The 12,875-nt window shown below is 37.9% G+C and overlaps 1 protein-coding gene across 2 annotated transcripts in view; it reads right to left on the bottom strand.

Annotated features, from left to right (window-relative positions):
- Positions 1 to 12,875, bottom strand: part of PIGK (phosphatidylinositol glycan anchor biosynthesis class K) — a 120,663-nt gene that overhangs the window by 88,857 nt on the left and 18,931 nt on the right. For both annotated transcript variants that reach the window (XR_014492150.1, XM_083359920.1), the window contains exon 9: positions 9,534 to 9,706. Coding sequence is in view for 1 of the 2 variants with exons in the window: in XM_083359920.1 (XP_083216046.1) it covers positions 9,534 to 9,706 (173 nt within the window). In the remaining variant the exon portion in view is untranslated. The remainder of the gene's footprint in view (positions 1 to 9,533; positions 9,707 to 12,875) is intronic.

The following is a 12,875-nucleotide window of genomic DNA, read 5'->3' on the forward strand; positions in this document are numbered from 1 at the left end:
ATACATTTACTGGGCACATTTACTGGGCGCACTGGTATAAATCCAGAAGGTTGTTCAATATAAGCTTGCTTTTGTGGAGGTCCTTAAATCGTGAATGTTCTGAGGGAGTATTCTTCTGACTTATTTATTTCTTTGTCAAATTTGTACAGTCACCCATCTCACAAAACACGGCTCTGGGTTGCATATAACAACTGAACACAGCATTTGTTGCTATGCTAGAGTAAAAGAAAGCTCAATACACTTGGAATTGCAGGCTAGGTATCGTGGGACATGAAGGAGGTATAGAGAGCAAAGGGAAGAAAAGGAAATGATATGACAAGCAACAGCCAATAGGTCGTACTTCTCTCCATCGATCATCCTGATTATGAAGCAGAGTTGACACTGGTAAAGAGTCTCCATTGAAGAATAGCAATCAGAAGCAAAGCACCACAACAAAAGAATATTGTTTCCTTTCCCTCCATCCCAGTTGGAAGAACTTAAGGATAGAACAGAATGTTTTGCTAACTACTTGCTCCAGGGAGAAGAATTTGACCTACTTTTGTACAGTGAAGCAAGCAGAGAAACTATTCAGAATGTATCTCATTTGCCTTGGCCACTAAGACATTAGTTTTGCAATTACTTCTGAAACATTTCCACGATGTAGCTAAAAAACGTTTTATGCTGCTGTTCCAATTTTTATGGTATATTTAGTCTGATCTCTGGGTTTTTTCCCCTTTTGGTTTTAGTTTAGTTTAGTAATAAAGAAATCATGTTAGAAACTGGGAGACGGTGATTTCTAGTCCCACCTTAGGTAAAAAATCAGATGGGTGACCTTGGGCCAGTCACTTTCTCTCCGCTCTAGGAAGGAGTAATGGCAAACTAAGTACTTCTGAAAGCCTACAGGGACCTACCCACGCTGTTGCCGGACTTAACACTAATTCTAAGTCACAATATATATTATGAATGTTAAAGGAGCACATAAATTTGGAAACATTTGGTCAGATCACAGTAAAAACCAAGTAAGATAACAAGACCTCAGAACGCAAGACATTCAATAGAGACAATAAAAAAACTAAAATACCTCCGACCAGCAATCAATACCCAGATAAGAAGAGATTAACACCAAGATTAATACTAGACACCCAAGCTAACAGTAAATAAACAACCTAATCAAGGAACAACCAAGAACACTGACAGGGCAAGACACCAGAATATAAACTGACAGCCAACTGCATTCCTTACTAGCACTGATGATGTTACCTAGTTGGATAATGAAACATCTGCAAAAAAAAAACACCAATCAATCAAGCTCAGAGAGCACTAAGGACTGCACAAACACAGACATCACAATAAGAATTTGACTTCCACAATGCTCAAAGTGAGCAAATTACAGGTTGTCTTTGACTTACAACTAGAATTGACCTTGAAATTTCTGTTGCTAAGCGAGACATTGTTAAGTGAGTTTTGCCCCATTTTATAACCTTTCTTGCCACAGTTGTTACGTGAATCATTGTAGTTATTAAGTTAGTAACATAGTTGTTAAGTGAATCTGGCTTCATTGATTTTGCTGGTCAGAAGGTTGCAAAAGATCCTGGAACACTACAACCGTCATAAATGTGTGTCTGAATTTTGACCACGGGACCATGGGGATGCTGCAATGGTCATGTGAAAAATGGTCATAAGTCACATTTTGTAGCCTCGAATGATCACTAAATCAGCTGTTGTAAGTCGAGGACTACCTGTATATATTTACAAATACTCACCCAGAATATTATGCTAACATTCCCTCATGAGAATTTTGTTAGCTTATTATCCCATTCATCATCCTTCTAAATCTGTTTAATATACTGCACGCCACCAAGGACATGCACACATCCGCAAGTGATTCTTCCACATGAATACACTCCGATGATAAAATATTGATACCAAACAGTCCATGTTAATGAAGAATCCCTCCTTTCCTCCCATATAATATTGTGTGGCATGATGCAAGTAATGTAATGCTTCTCCGGAGATTAGGCAACTTATGGATAAGCATCAAAAGTAAAAAAGGTAAAATTAAAAGGCTGCTAAAGTCCCAAGATAGAATTGTGGCATCTTCGTGAGTTATTAATGTTTGTTGTAAACTATCCCCGAATTGTGCCTCAGACAGATTTCCTGGACTGCCCCAACAGCACCCCACATGAAGCCCTATTAAACTCAATGAAACTGGGGAAAAAACACATCACTAGAGTTACACTAATATACCCTCAAACATCTCATATGTGATTCAATCTCCACAGCAAAATGCAACTTGTGAGAAAAACATACATTTTAAAAAATACATTCCCAATTGCTTTGTCCGTTGAAGTTTATTTAAATAATATTTTGATGAGGTTTGATTTTCAAGAGAAAACTATTCTGAAAAATCAGGAAAAACTATGAAGTCTCTCTCTGTTTAGTGATATTGACAAGCTTTCCAACGCAAAATATTGGTGAAAATACTAGGTACTACTAGTCACTCCACCAAATAGGAGGAAAAATACACACATACCGTACATCTATGTATACCTACTCATTTAATGATTTCATTCACATTTCAAAAAACTAGGTCATTAAGCAAAATGGTTGCTAAATGAACACGACAGAGAAAGGGAGAGAAAGAGTCACTGAAAAGATCATTAGTTGTTGTCATCTCTTTCGTATAAATTTCTCTTGTGCAGCATTGCCTGCATTATTAACACCCCAATGTGCATTGTTGACAGAAGTGATGAAATTTGATTGTAACTGCGTGCATTGGTCAAAAAATTATTTTATTAGCACTGTGTTTGCTAAATAAATTAGTTGCTAAATGAAGTGTGGTTATATACAGAACCACACAAACCCATATATATTTTTCAACATATTCAGAGAAAAGAATTAATTTTGGATATGAAATGAAATGTGGCAAAAATTAATTCTAAACTTTAAAATGTGGCAATCACAAGAATATTCAGTTTGTGTGTTTGTATTTTACACAGGATTTCTGTCTATCATTGATCAAAATCAATACATAATGCTTAATCACAGTCCAATCTGGTGTATATTTGTATAAAAATATACTAAGTATGCAATTTGATTCATTCTAAACTTTGCAAGAACTAATTAGAATATAAAAATGCAGTCTTTTTTCTCTATTTTAGTATTAGAAATTGGAGTCCTTCACTGTGACAATCTCTCAAGAGCTTCTGAACAAAGAAAGTATACCTTCAGATTGGAAGTGGAAAAAATAATCAGTTGTGAATTGGGAACAAATTCGAACAAACTGCTTGTATCGGATTTCACAAAAGTAATAGCATTCATTTTCAATAAACTTCACAATAAATCATGTCTGAAAAGAAGCAAACTACTGAAAATTGTATGCAGTAGTTATATTGAAACGAGCAGAAGGCTTTCTATTCTGAGAGTTTGAATTTAAACATCTTCTAGGATTAGCTGAATGATTATAAAGAAGTTCTTGGGGGCTTCTGGTTTTTGCATCTGCAGCGCATGGCCGCATGAGAGTGAACCTCAGCTTCCCATGGCTAGTTTCTTACTGCTTGGGGAACCCTAGATGGGTCCGAAGTTTCCCTGGAGAGGTGACTGTGAAGGAAGGGCACCCCATAGATCACGAAGCAACAGCAATCGCTTTGTTTAATCCGGGGAAAGCCCTCCGAACCCGACAGGAGAAAGGCTAGTGTGAGATCAGGGTCTAGCCCAAGCTGCTTGCAGACGAAGTCCCAGAGCATGAACTTAAACATCGGTGAACAGCGTGCTTGGAATTGGTGAGAGTACTGATCTTCTTTCTTCTATCAACTATTTAAGTCTTTGAAAAGATCCCCAAAGCAAGAAAACCTCCAGAATTGAAGGGAGGGGATTATATCCCCATTCCCTTACAGATGGAAGCGGCGAATTAACATAAAAGGTTGAAAGATATATACTAAAATTTGATTTAAAATATTTCAGTCTGGACAAATCTAGGAACTAAAAAACTGTCAAGATTATACCCTAAAAAAAATTCTGATGGAATTATAAAAATATATAACAAAAATAACTTTTTGATGGAAAGAAAAACTGAAAAAAGAAATAACTGCTGACACGTAGTGGAGAATCAAAGAATAGAACACTAGCAATAAGGACTCAGAAATTGGAAGAATACCTCAACAAATTGTTGCATTTGCTTTTCCATAGTTTCTTGGAGCAAACTCTGCAAATCTTTTACTGTAAAAGCTGATACAGATTCAGATGCAGAGGACAATAAAGTTTTCGCCGAAGACTGCTGCCTCAGGGCAGGAACTTTAGAAGATATAGTCGCCATTTTCACCCTCTATTGTTAACTACTCACTTTCACATGCAGATTCAGCAAAGTCCATTGAGTTAAAGATCAAAACATAATCTTCACCAAAATCTCCTGCATCGCTCTGCCTGCGTCCTCTTTCTCATAAGCTCTTCCTTGCTAGCAGGGATGGTTGCGAACACCCTGTTCTGCTCCAAAAAACCCGGAGCAGAGACGCCTTGCAGTCCGGAGCATGCCCAGGCTTCGGGGGGGCTCAATCCTTCCGCCACCAAAACTCTAAGTTCTGGCGGCCCCGGAGAGCTCTACCCCTACTTGGACGCTCACCCCCTCCTCTTCTCCCGAGGTGGGGGCTTCCAAGCCGCCGAACAGCTGATCGACGCTGTTTTCGGCGGCTCTACGGAGCTGCGAAGCTGACAGCCAAGAAATGGCTGCCTCCGGCATCGCCTTGCCATCCGGAAGCCCCTATGGAAAAGCAAATGCAACAATTTGTTGAGATAATGGAGAAAAAGTTGGAGGAGAAGTTTACAGAGAAATTAGCAGAAATGAGAGCAGACATCACATCTGCAACGTTAAATCTGGCTAAAAGTATTGAGATTTTGGATGAAAAAGTGGAAGATCTTGTTCAAAATGATACTAGAATGGAAGCCAAAATGACAGAAACTGAAAATATGATAGCGGAAATGGATTATGATTTGATTTCGACACAGTATTTTCAGATGGAGCTTGCTTTGAGAATCAGAGGCCTAAAAGAAAATCCTAAGGAAAATTTGACGAAAATGGTTTCTGAGGTTTTGGAAGGGGTGTTGGAGAGACCAGCAGATGAAATAATGGAAGATATAGATAAAATCTTCTGTGTTAATTCGTGGATTGCAAGACAAAGGAAATTACCCAGAGATGTGGTGGTTTATTTCACAAAGAGAAAGATTAGAAATGAAGTTATCCAGGCCTCCTATAATACTGATTTTGTAATGGATGAGCAAAAAGTTTTGATTTTAAAAGAGATTCCTGCAAGAATTTTAAGAAAAAGGAAGGAATTTGCCTTTTTGACACAAGAATTGAGACGACGTGATATTAAGTTTAGATGGCAAATACCAGAGGGTATGGTAGTGACTCATGAAGGTACGAGGCATTGTCTTACCACGGTGGTTCAGGCACGTGACTTTTACAGTAATGTTTTAAAAGCAGTCCCCATATCGTCTTTGGAGTCTACAAAGAAAAAAGGTGACAGAGAGCCTCAACGTTCCAGAGAGAATCCACAAGATGTTGAAGGGTTAACGCAGACAGATGTGAAAGTTACAGGAGTGGGTCAAATTTCATCACCACGGGAGAAGGCCAGAAATTGGAAGAGGTGTGCTGTTTCTGGAAGAATGAAGCAAACCTGAGGATTTAGTTGCATAATTGCAAGAGATAATAATGTAATAAGGATGCTAGAAGGATTAAGTATGTGGGGATTCATTTTTCACCCTTATAAAATAATTATATAATATTTTGTGTTGTTTTAGTTTGAAGATGATTATGAAAATTTAATTGGGAAGATTTGTAGTAGTGTTTATTGATAATCTGTAGGTTATGCTTTCTTATTTGGATGGAAAGTTTTAAGCCTGGAAGGTAGTGTATGGTATTTTAAGTTGTATAATATATTAGGAGAAGGAAAGGTTGTATTAATTTGGTTTTAGTATGTTAAAGTCTAGTTGGATAGAAGAATAGTTTTATAAAACTGATATAAATTGTTTTATGTGTGATTGAAATTAATTTGTAATACTTTTATGGGCAATATTGGAGTAGGTAATAGAATATATGAATATAAGAATGATGTGATTATATAAAAAAAAATTTTAAGTTTGGAAGTAATCTATGGTATTTTAATTTGTATAATATATTAGGATAATATGAATTTAAGGTATTATTTTGTATTTGAATAATCATTGATATGATATATATATGTATGTATGGAATTTACCTATATGAGTTAAAGTTTGATAGTTTGAATAGCTTAGGATTGTTTGCGTAAGTTAGATCATGATTGTTTGTTTGTATTTTTATACCCTGTGTTTTGGTATTAGATTGGAAAGTATTATTTTGTATTTGTATAATTATTGATATGATATATACATATATGTTTGGAGTTTTCTTATATGAGTTAAAGTTCGGTAGTTTAAATAGTTTAGGATTGTTTGCGTAAATTAGATTATGATTGTATTTTTATACCCTGTATTTTGCTCTGGGAAGCCGGGGGGGGGAGGGGAAAGGGAGGGAGGGGTTGGGGAGGGTGGGGGAGGGGGAAGAGGGTGGGGGGGAGGGGGTTGGGAGGTGTTTTTTTTTCTTTTTTGGTTTGCTAAAGATAAAATGTATTGTAAAACTTTTGAATAAAAAAAAAGAAATTGGAAGAATACCCAGAAACAAAGAAAAAAATTGTTCCTTTGAATTGCAAATAACTTTGAAGACAACTGGGAACAAAGGAAGAACCAGCTATAAGATTAAAAAGTGTTTGAAAGAAAAAAAAACACCAACACCTGGACTGTTGCTTAAACCTAAGAACTATTTATGGGGAAAATTTTTTGGCTTTTTGGCTAATCTTTTAGAGGAGAATTTGCAGGATTTATTTTGACTGACTGATAAATTGACTTTTGAATTAAAACATTGATGAAAGATTACTGTATCTGAAGGGGGAGACAACATGGATATCACATATGTATCAAAAAATGACAGGATGCTACATTCAATATTTTCTCCTGAAGGACTTAGCCTGGAAAATCACGGGCCTCCAGAAGCAATACTTCAAACCAAGATAAATACTTTCCCAGAGGAAATATATGTAATGTTAGGACAAATACAAATGACAATAGATTCAAACCACAATGAAATTCGAAACAACTTTGAAGATTTTCATTTCAGTCAATTATGACCCCAAAGCATAGACACAGCCTAGTTTTACCCTAAGCACATTCATACAATTCTATGCAAGATAGGGCTTTGCAAGCAAACATCACATCCCATTTTTCATATTTTATTTCTGTCTCATTGTGCTGTCTTTTTATTTATACTTCTCTGGGTAAACGTGTTCTTTTCTCCTCCTTTATCTCTCTCACACACATATAAAATAAGGAGAGGCAACGTTATAGTGGCCATTACCTTGAGTCAGACTCAAACCAAGGAGATCTGGATGGAAATTCCCATTCAAATACATGCTTACACTGATTATTCTCCTAATACAGAGTCACCTCAGGAAAACAAAAAAGCTTGAAAGCATGATGGAATTAAATAGAATAAATATCTTTGTTCTATAAACAAGATTAACATAATACTTTATACCGCAAATATTAAAGGCCTGATCTAGAAAAAGATGCAATTATTACTTTGAAAAAGATATATTACTTCAGAAATGAAGTATGAAACCTTATTGATCCAACATATGTGCAACACATTTTTTTTGCAGTCTATGGCAACTCGTAGATAAAATGAGACAAAAGTGTTTTTTTATCCCAAGAGCTCCCAACAGATGGCAACATAAGACCGCATATAAATTCAGCTTGTTGCCTGAAAATGCACATTCCATAAACATTACATACTTCAGACAAATCCTTTCTCTACCTTTTATTTCTCTCCCAATCCCACCAATCAAAGATACGGAAGGAATATTTCAATTGTGCTAGATTGCTCTGCTTACAAATTCTGCTGTGAACTTGCAGGTTTTCCCAATTTATATAAGATGAATCCAAGTCTCCAAGAATTGAAACTGATTATATATAAAAGCATATTGTCATCATCACTCTTTGCATCTGTTCATTGTATTCCACTAAAGGTACTGGTTCTGATTCTGAATTCACAAACTCTGCTTATGAACTGGAACTCAAATTATTTACTGTTTCTAACTGTAAGAAAAAAATACACATATTATATAGGATTGCCACAATGACTTTTCCAGTTCTCCATACCTACACTCAGTAGGTATTGGATACTCTGGCGTCCAGATACAGTCATACCTCAGAATTATTGTGAGGTTGATTCCAGTCTATCACAATAAATGAATACTGCAATTAAGCAAGTCACACAATTTTTTTGGTTTTCCTATGCATATAAAAGTTATGTTGCAATAGCTTTATCTCTAAAAAATGAACGTACCTTAATTAAAAAAATAATTGATAAAAATGTTAATCATCATCTGAATAATAATAATGAAAAAGGGTGAAAAATTGCAAGTATTATCAAAATGCGACACAAACAGAAAGTGAGCAAATGGTGTTGGAAAATTGGCACCAAAACAGATGTGTTTGACACAGGATTGCCACAAATCTTCAATTTGTTAAAAAAAAACAAATCCACAAAGCACAATAAAGCGAAGCACACACAAAAAAGGCATTACCTGCATACAGGATTACCTGCATACAGGTAATCCTTGATTTACAACCATTCATTTAATGGCTGTTCAAAGTTACCACAGCACTGAAAAAAGTGACTTACAACTGATCCTCAAAGATACAACTGTCATAGCATTTTCACAATCATGTGAGAAACTTGGTATTCGGGATGTATTTATGACAGTTGCAGCATCCCAAAGTCATGTGACCTTCTCAGTTAGTTTCTGCCAAAGTCAAAGGGAGAAACCAGATTCATTTCACAACCGTGGCAAAAAAAACTTGTAAAATCAGTTGCGACTCATTTAACAATTGCCTTGCATAGCAATGGAAATTTTGGCCCCAATTATGCTTGCAAAGTCAAGGACTACCTGTACTCTGTATTTTATATTCTCTCTTCATATATTCTGATTGTAATGTAGCTTTAGTGTTTTGAATACTATTTCTTTATGAATGCCTTATTCCAGATAGATAAGCATCTAGCATCCTCTTCTTTATCTTTTGGGATGGAGGAGATAAATTTTAGATTTCCAATATTCATGAGTAAATTATTATCAAACATGAGTCCTGAGGCTTCTCAAATACTTGATCTTACTTTCTTGGGGATTTTTAAATCAATATACTATCAAATCATGCATGCTTCCATTGCTTCCTCTATTCCTGTAGTTCCCAAGAAAAAAAGTACAAAGCTCAAAGTATACACACAAAAAGAAACCCTCCCATGAATGTTCACACAGTGTCATCCTGAACATCACCTAGAATCTTTTTGCAGTAAGGACATTCCAGTTTGTACACACATTCTGGCATTTATCTATATGGATCAATCCTATTTGTATCTTGATGTATATTTTTAATTATTTATTCATTTATAAATATCTGAGCTTCAAAAAAATAAACCAAAATACCTTGTCTCTGCAGGTGTCCAATTAGGATCAAGAGAAACTGTTTCAGTTGTAATTTCCACTTTTCGTACACTCCCAAAAAAATCAGTTATCAAGACATTGTCAGGATTTCTCTGAAACAGATCTGTTCGGTGTCCCGGTGTTGACACACATAAACTTTTAGGGCATACCTGAAACTATAAAGAAGATATTTTGTTTCAAATCTTCATAAAAACCTTTGCTGCATTCTTTCCCAACTAAGTGTGATCATCCAATACCAATATACACCTTGTGACATGGTTTCTCAATTCCCCAATAGGAATAATATTGGAATTTAAATAGTTTTATTCATTTTTAGAGTGAAAGGTTTAATTCAACAGAACTGACAAACCATATGTCTATCACTGGTACCTTGCTACAGGGTTACATAATATTTCATCTTCAAATTACAGATTTCAGTTACTTGAATAATTTTCTAGAAATCCATAATTTGGTGTCATATTAAAATCAATTTACCTCTAAACCAATCAAATCCTAGTTGGAAATTAACACAGATATTTCTAAAAATGACTGTTTGCCCCCAATCAAGCACAGAATGGAATGTTCAAGGACAGGACATAATTTTATTATCTATCATCTATCTATCTGTCTGTCTGTCTGCCCCCGCCCCCCCTCATTCTATATATATACATACATACATACATACATACATGCACATATATATATATATATATATATATATATATATATATATATATATATATATATATATATATATTATATATATATATTATATATATGTGTCATATGTTAACTCTTAGATTACCTTGCTAGGCCCCATATATATACATACACACACACATATATACATATACATATATACATAGATATATGTGTGTGTGTATACACACACACACTATCTAATCTAGAAACCACCCATCTTACTCGAAATCCCAATAGCCAAACTCTATAGACCATCCTAAAACCATTTATTTCTCCTACATGTGCTATTCAGAAGTGAATCCAACAATATTTAATGAGGCCACATATCTGGAAATGTGGACAGGGTTATAATTCTACATTTTCCTAGATATCAAAAATAAAGTAAAATTTAAAAATGTTAATACTGAAGATCATGTAAATCTGCTACGGTATAAGATCAGCAATTTCTGCAATGCAATTTCTAACTCACTGGCCCATTTTTCACAATATTCAAGATGGCATTTTATTTATCTGTTAAGTACGTAGTTTCTAGTAAGTTAATGGATTCCAGAAAACACAAAGTGTACCAGACAAACCTGTTCAAAATGGTATGACAGTTTATCATTATAATACAGGTAGTCCTAGATATATGACTGGTCACTTAGTGACCATTCAAAGTTGCAACGAACCTCCTCAGAGTTACATATGACCCATTTTGAGGTTCTAATGGCTGCCCCCCCCGTAGTCATTTGGGCGCTTGGCAACAGGCCCATATTTATAGCTGTTTGCAGCATCCTACTGTCACATAACCATGATTTTTGGCGTTTTTTTCCAGAAACCAGTGTCCCAGTTTCTGGCAAAAAATGTGCTTTGGGGAAAATGGATTCGCTTAATGATTGCCAGATTCCCTAATGACTGCCACAAAAAGAGTCATAAAATCAGGCATGGTTACACTTAACCACCATGACTTACGAAGATAACTCCGTTATGCTTGTAAATCAATGATTACCTATATATCCCTCATTCTCAAAATTATGCCCTATGTATCTTTTAAAAATAAATTTTGTCAGATTTAATAATGAAACTTCTTTCTCAACTGAACACTGGTTGCTTATTCAGTTCTTTGTCACTATCCAGCTTGGCAATGTGAGCTGCTTACTACAAAACTGATGACATCTTTTCTAGTGATAAGGTAACGTACAGCTGTGTCCGTAAACCTAAATACTTGTAAATGATTTTACACAGCTGCTCTCTCATGTGAAAAAAGACTTCTGAGATTTAGATTCACAACTCATGTCTTTTGGCATAGCATGTTAAGCAACATTGAATTTAAACAGGATATCGTTTAAATCTGCAAAACGGGATATGAGTGGACAGCATGTGCACCACTACCTCTTACTTAACATAATATGAAAGATTTTGAGAGACAAGCTAATCCTTATCTATTAATATATAGATATATAGATATACCGTATATACTTGAGTATAAGCCGAATTTTTCAGCCCACTTTTTGGGCTGAAAAATTCCACTTCGGCTTATACTCCAGTCAACAAAAAAACTTACCGAGGACTTGTGCGCGGCCGAGGCTTTGGAGCTTCCGGGATCGCGCTCACCTCTCCCAAGCCACCGCCGTCCGGAGACCTGCCGAAGTTTGGGGAGGTGCGCGCGCACCTCCCCAAACCTCCCCAAACGAAGCCGGGTCTCCGTTCCTCTGCGCCCTGCCTGCCTGCTTCTTTCCACAGCGGAAAGAAGCAGGCAGGCAGGGGGCGGAGGAACGGAGACCCGGCGACGTTTGGGGAGGTTTGGGCGCCTCTCCAAATATCCCCAAACGTCGCCGGGTCTCCGTTCCTCTGTGCCCTGCCTGCCTGCTTCTTTCCACAGCAGAAAGAAGCAGGCAGGCAGGGGGCGGAGGAACGGAGACCCGGCGACGTTTGGGGATATTTGGAGAGGCGCCCAAACCTCCCCAAACGTCGCCGGGTCTCCGTTCCTCCGCCCCCTGCCTGCCTGCTTCTTTCCGCTGTGGAAAGAAGCAGGCAGGCAGGGCACAGAGGAACGGAGACCCGGCGACGTTTGGGGATATTTGGAGAGGCACCCAAACCTCCCCAAACGTCGCCGGGTCTCCGTTCCTCCGCCCCCTGCCTGCCTGCTTCTTTCCGCTGTGGAAAGAAGCAGGCAGGCAGGGCACAGAGGAACGGAGACCCGGCGACGTTTGGGGATATTTGGAGAGGCGCCCAAACCTCCCCAAACGTCGCCGGGTCTCCGTTCCTCCACCCCCTGCCTGCCTGCTTCTTTCCGCTGTGGAAAGAAGCAGGCAGGCAGGGCACAGAGGAACGGAGACCCGGCGACGTTTGGGGATATTTGGAGAGGCGCCCAAACCTCCCCAAACGTCGCCGGGTCTCCGTTCCTCCGCCCCCTGCCTGCCTGCTTCTTTCCGCTGTGGAAAGAAGCAGGCAGGCAGGGCACAGAGGAACGGAAACCCGGCGACATTTGGGGATATTTGGAGAGGCGCCCAAACCTCCCCAAACGTCGCCGGGTCTCCGTTCCTCCGCCCCCTGCCTGCCTGCTTCTCTCCGCTGTGGAAAGAAGCAGGCAGGCAGGGCACAGAGGAACGGAGACCCGGCGACGTTTGGGGAGGTTTGGAGAGGCGCCCAAACCTCCCCAAA

Source organism: Vipera ursinii, assembly GCF_947247035.1.
Source record: "Vipera ursinii genome assembly, chromosome: 3".
Taxonomy (NCBI): Eukaryota; Metazoa; Chordata; class Lepidosauria; order Squamata; family Viperidae; genus Vipera; species Vipera ursinii.